The sequence below is a fragment of the Camelus bactrianus genome, chromosome 1 (genome assembly GCF_048773025.1).
Source record: "Camelus bactrianus isolate YW-2024 breed Bactrian camel chromosome 1, ASM4877302v1, whole genome shotgun sequence".
In the NCBI taxonomy this organism is placed as follows: domain Eukaryota; kingdom Metazoa; phylum Chordata; class Mammalia; order Artiodactyla; family Camelidae; genus Camelus; species Camelus bactrianus.
The window spans coordinates 217934-236961 of NC_133539.1; the positions used below are offsets into that span (position 1 = coordinate 217934).

Genomic DNA, 19028 nt, shown 5'->3' on the forward strand with positions numbered 1-19028 from the left:
CTTGGTGTGAAAGCCCAGCGTGGTTTGTTTTCGCGCCTGGGCAGGCGCAGAACCCTGTAGTAGGTCGAGATGTCCTGGCCAGACTTCAGTTGGCTATGATGTGTTTTCTTCATTTTCATTATGAAAAATTTGAAAAAATAACTGCATATGAACTATGATTCAATCCAGATTCAACATTTTTAGAAGAGTTTGCATGTCTACCTAATGTTTACTTAACCCATGTAAGCACGTGTTTTTTTCTAACGGGACAATTCACAGTCCGTTGCTCCGGTCGTGGCTCCTTTTTCCTACAGTTCAGCGCACAGCTCCCAGGGACAGCTGCACTCCCAGCCATCGTCACACCCAGGAAGATGACCACCACGTCCCCTAACAATTCAGTACACGTTCAGATTCACCCAGTTACTCCCAGAAATGTATTTACAGCTGTTTCCCTCCAATTTAGGAACTAAGTTTCACACATGCACTGATTTTGACTCCTTAGATTCTTTCAGCATAGAACACAAGGCTTCTAACTTTTGTTTTCTAACACTGTTGATTTGGTGAAATCCAGCCAGTCTCTTAAAGAAGGCCCTGTCTGTCTCTGTCCTCGTGGTTTCGCGTCACCTGCTCCTCCATCTGTAAACTGGGAGCATGCCGCAGGAGCCGCCGGCACAGTGGACCTGCCAGGCCCTGTGCTGTTGGAAGTCCCACTCCCCCGAACGTCACCTTAGTTTAGGACCTGCCACTGAGCCTGACCAGAAGTGATTATTTTGCGGGGGCTGCAGAGTTGGAGATTCTCTAATTGTATTGTCCCCTCTGGCTTGTCAGCTAGTGCTTTACTGTGAAGAACTTCCCTCATCAGCAAGTGTGACCCGCATTCTCCCATGAAAACCAGGGAATGTCTCTTTCTTTTTAATTATCAACCCCCAGGGTAACGAGCTGGCGTCATGGTCACGTCCACTAGTGGCTTTAAATAAGCCCTCCTTCCCTTATTAGCTTGAGACTGGTGCACGTGGAAGTTCGTTTTTGCCACACTTGACAACCAACCTCAGTCATCATCCCTCCGGATGTGGAAAGTGAGGGACAGTTCTCGGGTCCCTCTTCCAGAGGCCCATCAAGATTTCGGCTTCAGCAGCGTCGAGCAGCAGAATGCAGGCCTCGGAGGAAACAGGGAAGGTTGTAGACAGCGACCCCGGCAGTGTGACTGCGAGGCAGAAAATGCAGACTTGCACCATGTTGTAGGTTGAGAGAAAATATCTCCCCAAAATACGTAAGTGGTGGTTTAGAAAAAAGGAGCTTAATATTAAAACCAAGCACAGCAGAGTAAATGTCATGTTCAAGGGTCCCAGAAACACACCGAGACACTTACTAATACTACATGGCAGGCAGACTTTTGGGCAAAGGGTGCCGAGTAGATACTACCACGTGGCACGAGTGGGCATGAGCAAAATGCAGAAGGCCACGGCGTGAGAAGTAAATACACGGTGGCAGCAGCTCACAAAAGCGGAATAAACCAGTCACGATTAACCGGTGCACAAGTGGCCATTTGTCTTACCAGGTGAAGAGTGCTTTCAGTTCCACTGAAAATTTCTGACTTGCAGGAGTTTAACATAAATTCTAAGTCTATGTTTTATTTTTTTGCCAGTGATAAAGGAAACTAGATAAAACTAAAAAACAAGGGCTATTCACAAATACAAGAAGGCTTTGATTTTATTATCTCTTTTTGTTTATGTTTTTGTTCTTAAACCAAGTTTCCACCAGTGCACTTTAAGAAAATAAACATCAGGAAGCCACCCCCTGCTCACCCTCCATGGAGGTGGCCAGGGTGGCTCTGCCGACACAGAACCGGCCAGCTGCCTGTCACTCATGAGCACGTGGCAACCCCTCCAAGTCAAGAAGCTAAAACGCACTGAAATTACATAGAAAATACTCCATTTGGCTTTGTAGCAGCATGAAGATGAGGACACCTAGGGGCTGGCGCCTCGGACATGTGCCACACATGAGCGTTCCTCAGAAAATCAAATCTTCTCCTCAAATAGAATGATCACAGGTCGGAGCCACAAGGATTTTATTCACTGTTTCGTCTTCTGGTAGCAGGGTTTCTTTGAAGTAGAATCTAAATACAAATAGAAATGAGGTAGCAATTTGTCAGAAGTCTTTTAGGAAGAATTTCCCAATTTTAAAATGCTAACACTGAATTAACTTATTTTTGGTAAAAATAAGAATTACAATTAAAACACACAGTGGTTTAAGGGAAGATTAAGACCCACTGGACAAACTCCATCCCGGCTGAAACACCATCTTCACGTTCGCTGAGAGAGAGAGAGAGAGAGAGACCTGGCTGGTGCCCGAGCAGCTCCAACCCGCCACAGCGCGTCCTGAAGGCACCTCCGACACTCGTCACCCATCTTCCGGTCCCACCTGTGATGGCTGGTCAGCCAGACTGAAACTAGCTGGCCACTAGCAGTCCTCCTCACACTGCACACTCCTGGACCAGTGAGACTACTTCAGAAAACAGGACTTTTAGTACCTGGTGGGACGCCTTCTAGTCTTTGCTGGATCATTTCTAAATGATGAATATATTCCGTCAAGGAATGTTCCGGATCTTGAGAAGCAGTCAGGGATCTTTCTGATCTGGAATTCAGAAATGAAATGGATCTTGATACAGATGAACCACACCAAGAAACAAACAGAGTTGAGCTCAGCAGATGGTCTGAATGCAGTGAGCGCAGACGGCAGTGGCGCTGGGGAAACGGGGAAAAGCAGGTGGCTGGTACCTCCATATTTCTTATTTACCTCAAAAGAAAGGCTTTTTTAAAAAGATGCTACATAGTGCTTTAAAAACCAACTTCTATACAACGTCTTCGAGTTAAAACAAGTAAAAACTATCATATATTATTTACTTCACTAAATCTTCAAGTAGGAATCTATTACCCCCACCGGATTCTGCCCAGTGTCCCTAAGACCCACACCTCTGTGCCCTGTGCGGCGCCCCTCCCTGACCAGCACAAACTGTCCCACTGCCTGGCCCCTCGCTCCTGGCCTCCAGCTGGGCCCAGGGAGCCCCGTCTGCATCACTGTTCGCTTTCTCTCCAGGGCAGGGAGTGGTTCTTAACCATCCACATGAAAGAGGCCTGGGCCTCGTCTGTTCTTTCAAAGGAATCGCCAACCTGGGCCCCAGGGAGCCACAACCAGACAGAGAACAGACTCACGCTGCTGCGGCCCCTGCCTTACTCTGGGACCAACACCTTCAACGTGCATCTCCCCGAGGAGCACAGACTCTGCTGGGACACTGTCAGCAGAGACGCACGGTGAGCGGGGACCTCGGCCTGCTCAGAGACGGCTCCTGGCTGCCGGGGCCGCCATGGCTGCGGCTTCTCCCATCATGGAGGGGCCGCCCAAGGCTGGCTCGCTCTTACCACGCAGCTCGTACAGAGTGCCCACCATCACCAGAGGCCAGCATCTCATCCCTGCTGGTCTGATGGCAGAGGTGGAGGACGCATTTCCCTCCAACAAGCTCCCTTTAGAACCCTGGGGGAGCACACGCAGAGATCGGAGCCGATGCGCTGGCGGGAGCCTCTGCGTGCGCGTGCAACACCACAGACAAATGGGCGTTTCTGTTCACCTCAAGGGAAGGTTCCAAATATTGGAAAAGTCAGAGTTGAAAGAATTGAATAAATGACTCATCATCATATTCAAGCATCTGGTAGGGTGATTCGTGTCATTTACGTGGTTCGACCTGGAGAAAGAGTCACGTCTTCCACGAGCTGCACTGGGATGAGAAGTCTTATCACGATGAAGACAGTGAAGGGTCAGCCCCGCACAACAGGCCACACCAGACCACTGCGCGACCCCAGGGCCTCAGAATGTGACAGTGACACCAACCACAGCCCAGACCATCAAAGCCATCAGGGAAGACTTTCTTCACAGCAATTTTTACACAAAATTACATCCTACAATCCAACCAGCAAGTCCCCTTAATTGTATTTTCATTGATAATGGGTTTTCCCCCAAATACGTTATGGATATTTAACCTTACCACTGTAACATCTCAATTGCCAAGTGGATCGTAAGTCTAAAGATACATCACATGTGCAATAAAATCCCAACTCCAAAGAAAAGAGATCATGTGAAGTTCACACTAAGGCCTTGCACGTGTGTATGTGTGTACATGTGGGGGTTCATGTGTGCCTGGGCACCCCCACAAACTGCCCAGGACACACACCTCCATGGACGGCCTTGTCTCTGCAGACGGGCTCCCACCGACGGCTACACCCGAGGCCCCGTTCATTCTTGCACTGGAAAAGCAGCCAAAGGCACCACAACTCACCTTTCCCTTCTGCGTGGGGAGGCTTTTGCCACAGGGTCCCTGGCGTGGCTGGAGGACACGTCCCGGGTCGGTGGGGACTCGCTGGCGTCGGGTGAGGACTGCTGCCGCTGCGGCACTGGGGGTCCTTCCCCCAGAATTATTTAACAAGAAAGGGGTTGAGAAAAGAGATGCCAGATGCACTTAGTAAGAAGGCCCACCCACCAAAATTTTAAATTTATGAGCTTTTAAGAGTGTGCATGGCAAGTTCAAAACATGTTAAGGGTCCCTGTTATAAAAGTTATATTTTAAAAACCTCTACAAGAAACCTGAGTTTTGATCACCTGCATTTCATTCCTACAAGGCCGGCCCTGACCCCTGGTGTGTGGGCAGTTCCCGGAGGAGCGCCCCGTGCCCTGAGGGAGGAGCCTTGAGGAGTAGAGGGGCGGAACCTGGGGACCACCGGGTGCCCAGAGGGGAGGGGGGGGCGAGGGGCAGGCAGGCAAACTCCCCTGAAGGCCTATGAAGCAGTGTGATTTCAAGTGTGATGACTCATACATGGACATCAAAGCTGACTGGCACGGGTGGGGAAGCCCTGAAGGTCGGCAGGGCCCAGGAGTGCGGCCCTGCACTGAGTGGGAAGTTCTCTGTGCAAGGCTGCCCCTGGGGGGGGGCCTGTGTGATGGGGTGGCAGACAACAGGAGACGAGATGGGGCTGAGGCAGAGGAGGCAGCGATGCCCCCACAGAGAGGTGCACAGGTGAAGCAGCATTTCACTCAGTTTTGGAGAAAAAGGACTTTTTATTGAAGAACATAAGTTATTAATATATTTAGCATTTCTACCTTCAATCCTCATTGCGCTCCTCTGAGCCACTTTTATTCCCCAGCGTGAACTGTACGAACTTGTGCTCGTTCCCAAGATAAAAACCATTTCCCTTCAAAAGCCCTGTCTCTGGCTGACTTTCTGATCCCTCACTGTGCGTCACTGATCCCCCGGGCCCTGAGGTCAGACGGGCATTGAGGAGGTGCTGCGGGTGGAGGACGTACCTGTGCGCGCCCAACCAGGCACCACGGCTCCTCTCCCGTCTACTTGTTGCCATTTCTTAACCAAAAAGCGCAACCTACCAAGAAAAGAAAGACACTGAAAACCAGAGCGAAACAGAAGTGAAAAGAGCCACGCAGATCCGGACGTGACCCGACTCCCAGCGTGGGAGCACAGTCAGGTCACCAACACACCTGCCGGGCTCAGGACAGCAGGGGAAACAGAGACCCTGGCCCTCCAGTTGTTCACTCCTGATGCCAGAAGGTATGCCATGTGGGGGCCCCTCTCCTCGACGTTCCCTCCCCGGTGGCTCCCCCTCAGCCCAGCTGCCTCTGAGCCCCACGGCCCCAGGAAGGCCACTGCTCCATGCTGGTGGGAAGATGGGAGGCAGGTTTGGGATGGATGGAGTGAGAGACAGAAGGACAGGCAGGTGGGTGGTGGCCTGAGGCCAGGAGAACCAGGAGGGAGGGTATACGTGGCTCCCACCCCCACGGGTGGGTGGGTGGACCAGATAAGGCAATGGGAGTCCTGCTGCCCCTTCCTACAGCCAGGCAAGCATGGCCTGGAGGACCACAGGGTGGACACAGCTGCACGGTTCTTAGTGGAACAGTTTTAGAAAAACAACCAATTTAAAAATTGTAAAATAAAATAGATTTTCACCACTGTTACTTCTGAAATAGTCAAAATCCCCCATCACACCAGGGAGTCCCATCCCCACTCCACAATGGCGCCCTGTGCAAATAAGGGCGGGGACGGGCAGGGCTGCATCGGGGGGCTTGGGGGCGAGGGTCCCCCACACACTTTGTGTCCGCAGCGGAAGCTGGGCCGTGCCCATGCCAAGCACACACCTGCTGGACCACGTCTTCTTGGCAATGCCCCACCTTGTAACACAGGATTGACTAAAATGAGGGAAACTGAAGTGTACCGAAAGGAAACGCAGCTTAAACTTGATCAACGTGCCTGTTGTCACAAGGAACCCCATTAAGGGTAAGGCTTTGTGTCACAAAAACTCTCTCCATTTCAGAAGGTGCAATTTTGCACAACGTGGCTTCCGGAGACAAGGATCATGGACTTTAAGGCCTCAAGTGTCACCCATCTCAGAGGAGAACACAACTGTAGCATTTCCCAGACGACAACGACCTAACGCAGAAGACGGGCACGTGCCTCCGATACCTGAGGACTGCGATCACCACCCGGACGGCCGTGCGGAACTTCGTGAGCGGGCGGGATGCCACAGCACCCTTCTCCGCTTTGGAAGGAAACACTCCCAAGTGAGCGATCATGGACAGCGTCTCTTGCTCAGAGTCCTGGAACCCGCCGATCAGCAGCAGGAGGTACTTCTTCTGATAGATCAGGGCTTTCCTAAAGCTCTCTGCTCGCAGATAGCGCAGGTACAATTTTTCCATCTCAAAGGGAAAAACAGTGAAGCTTAAGCACAGAACAAGACCTTCTGGCGTGTACAGCACCCTCATGCTGGGTGCTTTTTCCTCGGGGATCACAGGAGTCAGCCCACACGACATCTGCACCCACAGACAGCCCTGCTGTTCAAGGCTCGATCCTGTTTACCAGACAATACACAGAGACCAACGTCCCTTCACCCGCGAAGGCCCCGCAAACCTGACCATGAAGTTAGGTCCAAACTGGGGGTGGCGTCGGGGCGTGGGGAGCCGGCAGAAACCTGGATTATAGGCCGAGGCGGGTGTCCGTGTCCTAACACAGATATTCCCTCAAGAGAGGCCCACAGCCCGTGCCTCAGTGTCAGAGACGCGGAGGGTGAGCTGCCGGTCAGACCGTCTCACTATCATCTGGGGACTCGAGGCATCACAGGTTTCTCCCTTAACCCAGGATTTCAGAAGCACCACGGGAGCGTGGGGACTGCCGGGCAGTGAAAACATGTGCAGGACACTGTGGTGGACACGGGTCCTCGCACACTTGCCCAGACCCACAGAACGTACAGCCCCAACAGCAGCCCGCTGTGAACAGGGCATGTAGGTCTGTGGACTGGACACACCGTGGGAGGAGGGGTGGTCAGTCTGCACACCCCCCACCACACTTGGGCTCGGTCTCACCTTGGCTACTTCCGGCGTGGGCAGAGCTGGGTCTGGGGGTCGTGCTGAGCTGGGCGAGACTGTCCTGTCCTGCCTCCACACAGACCTGTCTGACCTCTGCAATGACCACAGACAGCATGTCCACACCGCTGCTCCCGTGACAGCATCTCGAGAGAAGCGGCTCAGAGCGGAGCGGTGCCCCCAGCCTGGAGCCAAACCCCGCCGGCTGCACCTCCCGCCCTGGCCCCGGCCAGCCTCTCCTCAGTGGTGTCCCAGCTGCTACATGGTTACTAGCCAGACCACCCACACGCAGGGGGCTGCTGCGCACCACTAACTGAAATGTGGCTGCACAGAAAGCGTATTTTCACTAAAAACAAGACCCCTAATATTTGTGAAGTCACCCTGAATACAAAGCCTTGAGCCTATTAAACACTCAGAGCTCCCTGGTCCTAGAAATGCTGACCCCTGGCAGATGCAAACAGCTCTGCTCCAGGGCCATCGAAGACCACACCTGGACCCCTGAGTGAGGGCAGCACACCTGGACCCCCGTGGGCGGGCCCCACATGGCAGCCACACGTCCAAGGGCCAGGCACCGGGCAGAGAGGGCAGCGTGAGCAGGCATGTGTCCCAACATCAGTGGCACAGCCTGGACCCCATGCTGTGCAGAGCACCCCTGGGGACACACAACAGAAAGAGAAGGACCCACGGTGAGGGGTCATGGATGCCGCCCACCACAGACGGCCAGGACCCGCCTGTCACTGTGGCCATGTGGTCAGTGGCCTCAAGGCAGCCTGGCTGTGCTGGCCACGACTCCAGGGCAGGACTAGGAAGAAGGAGGTGCAGAGCAAGGTGATCCCCGATGAGGCAGAGGGAAACAGCCACACTCTCCTGGTTCTAACAACAGCGTGGTCTTCTCTGGAAAGAGACACCAGCACAGATGTCATCTTGGGCACAAAGAAGGAAACATTCCACCTGCCTTCGGGCTGCACATCACAAGCACGTACCCCGTGCCTCCTCACACTTCACAGGAAGGACAAGGGTGTTCGGGCGACCACGCGTTAGTTCACACAGGGTGCCCTGAGCAAGGAGCCTCAAAACACTTCCCGGAGCAGCTTCCAGAGGCGCAGACAGGGCTCTCGTCAAGATGAAAACGTCCCGTCTGGGAGCAGACCCTGGCGCTACCTTGTGGCTGGGCCCAGCGTCACCAGCACAGAAGCCCCTTCACCTCCCACAGAGCCTCACAACAGACAAGGTGGGACTGGGTGGAGCCGAAAAGACACACAGACCCAGAGTTGCACCAGGACATCAACTCTATCCTCTCGGTCCTGACAGACCAGCAGGGACAAGGCCCAAACGTCCCCATGGACCAACTGGACTCAGCTGCCCTTTACGGGACCCTCTGCCCAACAGCTCCAGAAACTCCTTCTGAAAGAGAAAACACTGGTGCAGCCAGTCTCGCTGGTGAATTTTAACAATATTTAAGGAAGAAACAAATACCAGCTCTACATAATCTCCTTCAGAAAACAGACAAGGAGGGAACAGCCCCAGCTCACTTCAGAAGGCCAAAGCCAAGCAGAGACAACGAGAAGAAGCCCTCCAGGCTAACACCCCTCACAGAGCCAGACACAGAAACCCTCGACAGAACGTAAGCAAATCGAACGCAGCAGTACCTAAAAAGAGTAATACATCATGACCCAGTCGGGTTCTTCCTGGGGCCACGAGAAACTCCACGTGACCCACCACAGGAAACACCTCATCATCACGTCGACAGATGCAGAAAAAGCCTGACAAATGTCAATGTCCATCATGACAAAAAGTCTCAGCAAACCAGGAACAGAAGGAGCGTCTTCAAACTGATCCAAGGGCATCCGCCTTGGTGAAGACGGAGGCTCCACCCGGGATGGGAGCTGCATGTCCCCCTCCAGCCTGGGGAGGCCCAGCCAGTGCAACCAGCATGAAAAAGAAATCAAAGGTATGCAGACTGGAAAGAAGGACATAAACCCCCTTTCAAGAGCATACGACAAGACTGTCTATGGAGAAAATCCTACAAAAAGGCTCAGGGGACTAAAATATGAGGCTAGCAAGGCTGCAGGACACAAGCTCAGCCTATGAGCAGCAGTCACACCTCCGACACGAGCCACAAACAACTGGAAAACAAATACCTGAAAACTGCCATTTACAACGGCCCCCAAAAGTGAAATACTTGTGTAACAATGTAACAAAACATTTACAGGATCTGCAGGCTAATAGCTACAACACATTTAAGAAAGGAATTTTAAAAGATCCAACTACATGGAGCGACACACCAAGCACATGGATAAGAAGGCGCAAGTAGTTAAGCTTAGATACAGTTACAGACGTCAATTCCTCCCCCAATTTTTAATAACAGCATTACTGAGATATAATTCACACCATATAATTTATCCTCTTAAAGTGTGAAACTGAACTCATTTTCAGTCTGTTCACAGGTTGTGCAACCAGCACCATTACCCAATTTCAACACCCAAAGTGCTGCACCCCAGCAGTGACTCCTGACCCCTCCCGCCAGCCGCTGACCTGGGCCCTGGGTCTGGACTTGATTGTTCTGGACGCTTCCTGTCGATGGGGTCCGGCTCCCTTCACTGTTGTCACGTTTCCAAGGCTCATCCACCCTGTACATCCATCAGTCCTTAACTGCTTTTTATTGCCAAGTAACATTCATGGATATACTGTATTTTACCATACACTCCTCAGTTAATGGACATTTGGGTTATCCCCACATTTGAATGAGGACTCACGGTGACAGGAAAGCTTATGAGCAAGGTCTTACGTGGACACACATGTATTTTCACTTGTGAGTAAACACCAGAGTTGGGGCTGGGGTGAGACAGCAGCCCCACAACTCTGAGGACCTGCCAGACTGTTGTCCATCGTGGCCACACCACTTCTCCTTCCCAGTCCTCCCCACATCGATCTACAGACTTAATGCAATCCCAGAGTAACCAGCAAGATCCTAAAATTCATGCTGAAGTACAGAGAGACTACAATAGCCAAGCCAAACAATTTGAAAAAGAAGAAAAAACCAGAGCACTGCTGGACCCCAACATGTCCATAAATCTATGTCAATCAGGCAGCTGGTGGAGGACAGACGTACGGATCAGTGCAACAGAACAGAGGATCCAGACACAGACACGTGCACCAACCGGTGACTTCTGACGCAGGTAGAGACAGTTCAGGAGGGGAGGACCATCTGGTCGATGAAGCATGTAGGAGTAACTGGAGACCAAAGTGCATGAAAACGGGCCTCAACCCACCCCTCAGGCCACTACAAAAACTAACCCAACGCAGATCGTAAAGTAAAAAGTAAAACTGTAAAACTCCAGGCACAAGCCAAGAACAAGCTGATACGTACGACACCATCAAAATTAAAACCTTCTGTTTTGCAAAGGGTCCTGCACAGACAGGACAGCGCAGACCCGGAAAGAAGCATCTGCAGGTCTGAGGAGGGAGTCACGCCCAGGCTATTTAAGGAGCTCCCAAACTCAGCAATGAGAACACAAATGATCCAACGTAAGGAAAGGCAGGAGACGTCAATGGGCACTTCACCAAGGAAGACGTAAGAAGCTACTTCACACCTATCGGAATGCTGACGTAACAAGGGGAAACGCCACCAACACAAAGGTGTGGAGTAGCCAGAACACTCATCAAACCGGTGCCGCCATTCTGGAAATCACCAGTGGTGTCAAAGGCGGAAGTTCACACAAGTTGCCGCCAGACCCAGGGAGCCCACTGCTGGGCCTTTACCCAGAGAAAAGAACCCTCCGTCCACACAGCAGTGCGCCTACACAGATGTTTACAGAGGGCCCCTCGTAAGCTGGGTGCATCCGTGCCAGGTGGAGCCATGTGACAAAGAACAGGTCTGAGCCGTGGCCCACGGCCCCCCATGGACCTCAATTGCTTTACAGAGAAGTGAAGAGGCCCCTAGGCCCCAGCCCTGTGGTCCCACTCACAGACGTTCAGGAAAACCGGCAGCAGAGCACGGGGGCGCCGGGAGCCGGAGGCTGGGGGCCGGGCGGGACCGCCTCGCATGCTCTGCCAGCATGGTGGCTTCACGGTGAGCAAAGCTCAAACACCATCGTGCCAGCAAGAGGCAGGTTTAACTGGATGTAAATTTAAAAACAAGTTTTAAAAGATTTCATTAAAAAAAAAAAAGAGCAATTCACAAACAAAAAGGCTGAATATAAATAGAAAAACTGAGACATTCCAGAGAAAATGTCTATCAAAATACACAACCAGGAAAATTGTAATTGTTTTCATTAGGTGAAGGTCAAACAAAACTCTCATTTCATCAGCTTATTCAATTCCTAGTCAAAGTTTCCTCTCATGAGCAAGTATCGAGCACTGTCTCAGGGAAAGGGTCACTCATGAGAGTCCGAACACAGCATAAAACCCGGCCGCGGCCAGCGGGCCCGGCACCCGTACCTTGCGCGCACAGCCCCGGGGGGGCCTCTCCAGCTGGGACAGTGCCCGGTGCAGCTCTGCCTTCTCCCGGGTCACCGCGCTGAGAGCTCTGGTCAGGGACTCATTGTCCTTCAGCAGGACGTCCACCAGCTGGACCTGCAGCTCTGCCGCTGTTTTCTTCTTAAGGAGAAAAAAACTCCATGTATGAGGATTCTCTTTTAAAAGGCACGCACGTTATTCATGGCTTTTACTGTTGGCTATTTTCAGGGATTACAATTTTAAACATGTTTGGGCTTGGTGGGAGCTTGTGGGGCTAGGCAGAGTCCACCTAGGGGACGTGAAATAATAAAAACCATCAAACCACCAAACCACATTTCTTCTCAATCCTCTATGAAATAAACTCTGCACAAAACTGGGCCGTGTGAACAAAGTACGCCTGTTACAAAACGGCCCTCTTTCTTTGTTCCAAAAGCACTGCTGGCAGAGGCTGTATGTGACAGGTGGCCGGCAAGAGCGTGTCCCTCCCCGAGGGTCCCCCGGGACAGGCCCATTCCCTCTGGTCAGCCCCCGGCAGGCGTGGGACACTGAGGAGGCACTGGAACCCACCAGACAGGAGGGCAAGACGCACCAGACCATCTGAGGGTGCTCTGTGCACGCAGGTGGGTCAGAGGGAGAGCGGGCTCCGCGCCCCACTGCCCGCTGCTTATCGGGCACTCACAGCAGTAGCCAAGACCCAAAGCCCTCCGGACGCAGCAGACGGGCAGCTGGTTTCCAGCCCAGGGTCTCGACAGTGCACTGAGTGGCCCCTCCGGAGGCAAACCACAGAAGAGGCAGGCTCCAAGGCGGGCAGGCAAGCAGGCGGGCGACAATGAACAAGAAAACTGGACTCACCCGGCAGGAGCTGGATGCACCCAGTTCAGACTTCAGTGTCTCCAGCGTGTGCAGCAAAGACGCCACCGCCTTCTCGTTCGACGACGTCCAGTCACTGATGGTCCTGGGGAAGCACATGACACTCACGAGGGGCACACGGGTCCAGCCAACAGGCGGGCACCCAGCAGGCCCTCCAAGTGATGGCGGCACCGAGGGGCAGGTGGTCCCGGGGTAGGCAGTCTGGTGAGCCCAGAAACCTCCAGAGGCTGACCGCCGACCCCAGGGCTTCCTCAGTGTGCCCACCCCCCACCACAGCTCTCTGCATGACTCTGCGTCTGTTACCAAAATGCCGCCCAAGGCGAGGCTTCACTGCTTCATTAACCAAACCCAGTGCAGACTGGAGAGCCGTGCTAGCTGAGTGTCCGTGTGCCCAGAAAAGGGCACACAGAACGAATGCTATCGTGAGTAATTTCTGTCCATGCCAAACGGCAGGGTCTCGGCTCCTCACCCAGGCAGACGCGTCCCCCTGGGGCGCAGACACGGGCGCCACCTCAACCTAGTGGCTTGGGCAGAGGGGTGGGGCTGGCCTTGGACTGGACCCTCTGGGCGGTGAGCAGTGGTAAAGGGCAGGGGAGAACTGCTCTGAAAGGAACCTGTGTTTCCTGTTACACTAGAATGCAAGAGACACAGTTTCATCAGCATCTTCCCCGAGTTCACCCTCACACGCGGGCAGAGAATGGAGTCCATTTTACGGAAACACGGATCTGAAATCAAAGACACGCCCCGAAGCCGGGCTTCTTCCTGACATCAGCGGCGCTGACCCGCCATCACGGTCCCGGGAGGCCCACCTGTCCACCATCTGGTTGATGAAGCTGGTCAGGAGCCCAGCCGCGCAGAGCAGCTGCTGCCGCACCTTCTCCAGGCCCAGCTGCTGCTCCCGCAGGCGCTCGGCCTCCGCCTCAGTCTCGGCCATCCCCGCCGCCTCCGTGGGGCAGGGCCGCGCCCCTGCCTGCTGCTCCCTCAGCGTCCGCTGCAGCTGCTGGATCTTGTGCTCGTCTCGCTGGTGCTGCAGCTCCAATTCCCGCTGAGGGTGACCGAGAAAACCGAAGAGACATCACCCACATATCCTGGGGCAGAGACCTCGACACACCCCCTCGACATGCTCTCGGCCGGTGCGACCCCTCAGATGGTGGAGCCACACTGCAGGGTCCCCTTCCTTTCTGAGAACCATTAAGCTTTTGCCAGGCCCAAGGTGAGCACCAGGGGACAGAGGAGGGACCTGGGACGAGGACACAAACGTGAGGACGATTCACAGCCCGAGTTCTGGTCCCTCCATCTCAACACATTCACGCAACACAGTGCGCTGCGCATGTGAACGCACACACCCAGCACCGTGCAGCCCAAGTCCTGGGAGGCCCTCTGGCCTCCAAGCCCAACCTCACCAGGTGGAAACAACTCCCTCGTGAGATCCCTCCACTGTGGAGGTGCTGGAGAGCCCGCCAGCCAGGCACTGCTCCCTGCCCCACATCCAGGACCCGAGTCTCTGTGGGGCAGATGGCAGATCACCCAAAGAAACCAGTCCATGGACTGAGAAGTATGCTGAAGACAGCTGAGGCATGGAGAGCATTGGGGCCACTCACAGGGGAGGAGGGCTGGGGTGGGATGGAGACGATGGGCAGGACTGAGCAGGACAGGACAGGGAAGGACAGAGCAGGACAAGGCAGGACAAGGCAGGACAGGGCAGGACAGGGCAGGACAGGACAGGGCAGGACCAGGCAGGACAGGACAGGACACGACTGGGCAGGGCAGGACAAGACAGGACAGGGCAGGACAGGACAGGACACGACTGGGCAGGGCAGGACAAGGCAGGACAGGGCAGGGCAGGGCACGGCAGGATAGGACACAACTGAGCAGGGCAGGACAAGGTAGGACAAGGCAGGACAGGATAGGACACGACTGGGCAGGACAGGAGGGCAGGACCGGGCAGGACAGGACAAGACAGGACAGGACCAGGCAGGACAGGGCAGGACAGGACAGGGCAGGACAAGGCAGGACAGGACCAGGCAGGACAGGACAGGACAGGACAGGACAGGACAGGACAAGGCAGGACAGGACAGGACACGACTGGGCAGGGCAGGACAAGGCAGGACAGGGCAGTACAGGGCAGGGCAGGGCAGGACAGGGCAGGACAAGACAGGACAGGGCAGGGTAGGGCAGGACAGGACCGAGCAGGACAGGGCAGGACAGGACAGGGCAGGCTGGGCAGGGAGCCCGCTACAGGCCAGCAGGCAGACCCTGCCGGCTTCCAGCCAAGCTCCTCCAGCCGCCACATGTGCAGCTCAGACCTGCCCTTTCCCGCATTGTCCCAGTCAGTGCTTGAGCCCCGTGGAGAAACTGGGACCCTCACTTATCCATTTTCCAGATGAGCAAAGTAACAAACCGAGGGACCGACAGCTTATTTCCATTAGAAAAGATGAAACTGGCCTTACATAACTCTGAGAGGCCTGGCCTCTGTGGCCAGAGAAAGACCCCAACAGTCCAGATCAAGTTAACCATCCACAGCGGAAATGCACCGAAAGGACCATGTCGCTTAAAGACACACCCTGAGGTGCATCGTGAAGGACAGTTACTGGTTTCACTTAGAAGACACTTTGTATTAATTTTTTCAAGCAACTATGTTATCACATAGTTTTACAAAAACAAAAGCCAAAAAAACCCCCTAAAATTGAATAAAACGGTTTGGCAGAAGACTCTACATGTGGTTTGGGGCACCCTCTGGGACGCTCGTGAAAACTATGAAGCCCTCTTCCCACACCCAAAACCCGGAACACGCCCTGGGGGCCCTGGGGGCCAGGCCCGCCCGCCTCCTCCCCCTCCGTCCTGTAACACTGGGGACACCTCCCGGCCACGCTCTGCCCCCACAAAGACTCCTCCACACCCAAGCCCTCCAGCTCCTCTGAGGGCTGCTTAACAGCACAAAAATCACAGACGGTCGCCAATGCGCCCCAAGGTGAATGAACCCTGAAAACACCACGACATAAGCCAGAAACAGAAGCCCCCCGCCCCCGTAGGGGCCCAGTGATGAGAAACATCCAGAAGAGCAGACCCACAGGGGCGGGAAGTAGGCGGGTGGTGCCAGGGGCTAGGAGGGCCGCACAGGTGCAGGGCTCCATCTGGGGGACGAGCATGTTCTGAAACTGATCATAGTGACGGCTGCTCAACGCTTTGAATACAGCAAAAGCCACTGAATTGTGCAGTTTACACCGGTAAACTTGGTGGTGTGTATGAATAATAATGAATATTCATTTCTCAACCATTTCACGGCAGGCTAGCCATTAAAAAGACTGGGCCATTGGTTTTCATTGTGCGTATTAAAAGCTTTTTATAATTTCACAAAACACAGAAATAATAAAGGTGTGTTTTTTGAAGTTTTAAAATAATATTTTTAAAGAGAGCAAAATGTCAATTCATGAGAAGACAGAAGATATACTTCCCTTAGAAATAAAGGCTTCTATTGACATAAAATATGTTTAAAATTAAGGCCCATCCAAAAAATAAAGGAGGGAACATTTCCAAGCCCATCCTGCAAGGTCAAAATCATCCTAACAACAACAACAACAAAAGAGCCAAAACCAAAGCCAAAAAAACCCCAAAGCATCACAAAAGACTATAGAACAATACCCCTTCCACATATAAATGCAAAATACAATAAAATCCTTAATAAAATACCAGCAAACTGAATCCAACACCGGGAGAAAAGAACCTACACCAAACTCAAGTGGGAGCCTCCCGAGAAGGCAAGGATGTCTCGACATGTGAGAGCAGCACCAGGTATTGTAGCAACAGAAGGACAAAACCACAGATCTCAAGAAAAACTGAAAAACCAAATCCAGTGCCCTCTCATGATTGGAAATAAAGATAGGAAAGACCGCATAAACCAGAACAGACGGGCATTCCCCTGCTGAAGGTGTCCACAGTCCCACAGCTGCCATCAAACTCGGCGCCAGCAGACCGGCTGCTCCCTAATTTCAGGAATCGGGCTGGACGCTGCCCTCAGCCTGGCTCATGGTGCACCGGGCGTCCCAGCCAGGCGTCGGCAAGGCGACGAGAGAAGGGAACCCTGGTTGGAAAGGAGCAAGTGAAACTGTCTATTCGCAAATAACGTACTCTTTGACATGAAAAATTCCAAAGAACCCATTAAAAAAACCAGAACTAACAAACTAGTTCAGCAAGGCTGCAGGATGCAAGATGAAGGTACAAAAACCACCTGTATTTGTTACACGCTAGCAAACAACTATCTGAAAGTGAAAGCAAAATCAACTAAATATGTAACAGCATCAAAAAGTAATATTTATGAATAAATTTAACAAAAGAAATACAAAGCTTATCACCTGAAAGGACCAAAACATCTTTGAAAAAAATTAAAGAAAACCTAAATAAACGGAGAGAACTTCCAACTTCGCGGACAAGAAGACCTAACGTTGTTAAGGGGATGGTACTCCCCAAAGAGAACCACAGATCCACGCAACCCTGACCAAATTCCCAGGGGCCTCACTGCAGGGATGGGAAGGCCATCCTCAGGTGCTCATGAAGCTGCCAGGGCCCTGAGCACCCAAACCCACTTGAAAAGCAAAGACGGCACTCACACACTTCCCGACCTCCAACCTGCTACAAAGCGGCCGTGTTCTGAGGAGGGATGCACGGACACCAGGACAGGCCCCCAGGCCGCAGCGGGCTCACCAGCGTCTCCTTGTCTCTCTGCCACCTCCTCCACTTGTGCGCGTCCGCTCTGCTGGGCCTCAGCTCCGCTCCTGTCCTCGCGGCCTTGCGTCCTTCCTGCTCTGCCCGTCCCGCGTGCGGCTGCTCTAACTCTGCCTGGCCCCGCGCAGGCCTCTCCCGCTCTCTCTCCAGGGTCTGCAGGGCCTCCACGGTGGGCCTCGGCACGGCACTTACCTCCTGCTCCCTCTCGGCCTCCTGGGCCCGCCGCCGGGCTGTGTCCAGCGCCACCTCCAGCTCCCGCACGCGGGCCCCCTGGCTCTTCAGCTTCTGCAGCAGCGCCTGGTGCGCCTGCTTCTCCTGCGCCCGCCGGCTCAGCCGTTCGGTCAAGAGGCGCTCATGGTGCAAGGCCTCCGACAACTCCCGTGCCCGGCCCTGCTCGGCCTCCAGGCTCCGCTGCAGCTCAGAGAGGTGGCCGCGCTCCTGGGCCAGCAGCGCCTCGCAGCGCGAGGTCTCGATCTGCAGCTCCTTCCGGAGGTTGTCCTTTGCCGTCTGCTCGTGCTCCAGGGCGACACACAGCTGGTTACAATGAGCAAACTGCTTCTCCAAAGACGTTCTTAGCTCCTGTGTCATGCACGGAAAGACAGATCAGAAGAATTAAATCAAGGGCAAAAGTGTCTAAACAGTTTTCCTGCCCACGTCTGTTTGTGCCCCCAACCCAGCAGGTAAACGTTTGGACGTGATCCCTTGGGTGGGTGAGAGGAGTGTGTTGGCCCCCGACTGTGGGAACCAAGGGCCGGAATGGTAAACAAATTCTAAAAAGCTGCAGACTCAGAGGTGAGAAGGCTGGTTAGCCAAGGATGGGTAAGATCCCCAGAGGGAGGGCAACCTAAAACAGGAACAGCCGCCTGAGTCCAAGAAGAACGTTGTAAAGCAGCCGTTTCTCATACATTCCGCCCTGATAAGCTGTAAGGCTCACTGGTGCCAACATGAACATGATTTACCAAAACAAAGGGTCTTCTGACCTTGAGCCAGACGCTGCCTGTCAACTATTTCCTTTGTCATTCTTCTTTGCTATATAAGACCGTGCAACTTAATAAAGCTTCAGAGTAGCCATCAGCTCTCTCCACATAGCAGTGTATATGTGTACATGGTATCGCGACACCGACAGAGTATGTGTGTGGCTCCTCCTGTGACTCTGCCTGCCTTGTTTGCGGTCAAGGCACTTCTGACAGCAGCGTACACGTCCGGGTTCATCTCCCTGCCCTCAGCCACAACACCCAGGACTCAGTCATACTCGCCCCCCTGTGTCAACCGCAGCTCTGTGCTGGTAAACGGCAGCCTCGCCCTAACCACTGACGGTGGTCAGCTTGTCCAGGACCATAAAAGACCACCAGATATGGCCACTATGGCTGCCACACAAGGCACCACTGCACACAAGGCACCGCCGCACACACAGCCTCTGCCACAATGCTCTGATGCTGCGTCCACCTTGCAGAAGCAAATGTGCGGAGGTGGTGGGAACTGTGAGCAGCCATGCCGTCCGTCACCAAAGAGACACTCTGTGACCTGAAGGTGTGGCCCCCTCACCACCCCGAAGCCTCATCCACGGGCAGGACCACTGGCTG

At 53.6% G+C, this 19028-nt stretch overlaps 1 protein-coding gene across 1 annotated transcript in view; it reads right to left on the reverse strand.

Moving 5' to 3' along the window:
• Nucleotides 1–1671: 1671 nt before the first annotated feature.
• Nucleotides 1672–19028, reverse strand: part of PCNT (pericentrin) — a 79355-nt gene continuing 61998 nt past the window's right edge. The window contains exons 29-39 of the mRNA XM_074373168.1: nucleotides 17425–18024; nucleotides 13533–13768; nucleotides 12706–12808; nucleotides 11836–11994; nucleotides 7913–8047; nucleotides 7396–7491; nucleotides 6491–6732; nucleotides 5332–5405; nucleotides 4310–4433; nucleotides 2510–2613; nucleotides 1672–2095 (exon numbers count right to left, since the gene is read on the reverse strand). Coding sequence (XP_074229269.1) covers nucleotides 2052–2095; nucleotides 2510–2613; nucleotides 4310–4433; nucleotides 5332–5405; nucleotides 6491–6732; nucleotides 7396–7491; nucleotides 7913–8047; nucleotides 11836–11994; nucleotides 12706–12808; nucleotides 13533–13768; nucleotides 17425–18024 — 1917 coding nt within the window. The 3' untranslated portion in view covers nucleotides 1672–2051. The remainder of the gene's footprint in view (nucleotides 2096–2509; nucleotides 2614–4309; nucleotides 4434–5331; nucleotides 5406–6490; nucleotides 6733–7395; nucleotides 7492–7912; nucleotides 8048–11835; nucleotides 11995–12705; nucleotides 12809–13532; nucleotides 13769–17424; nucleotides 18025–19028) is intronic.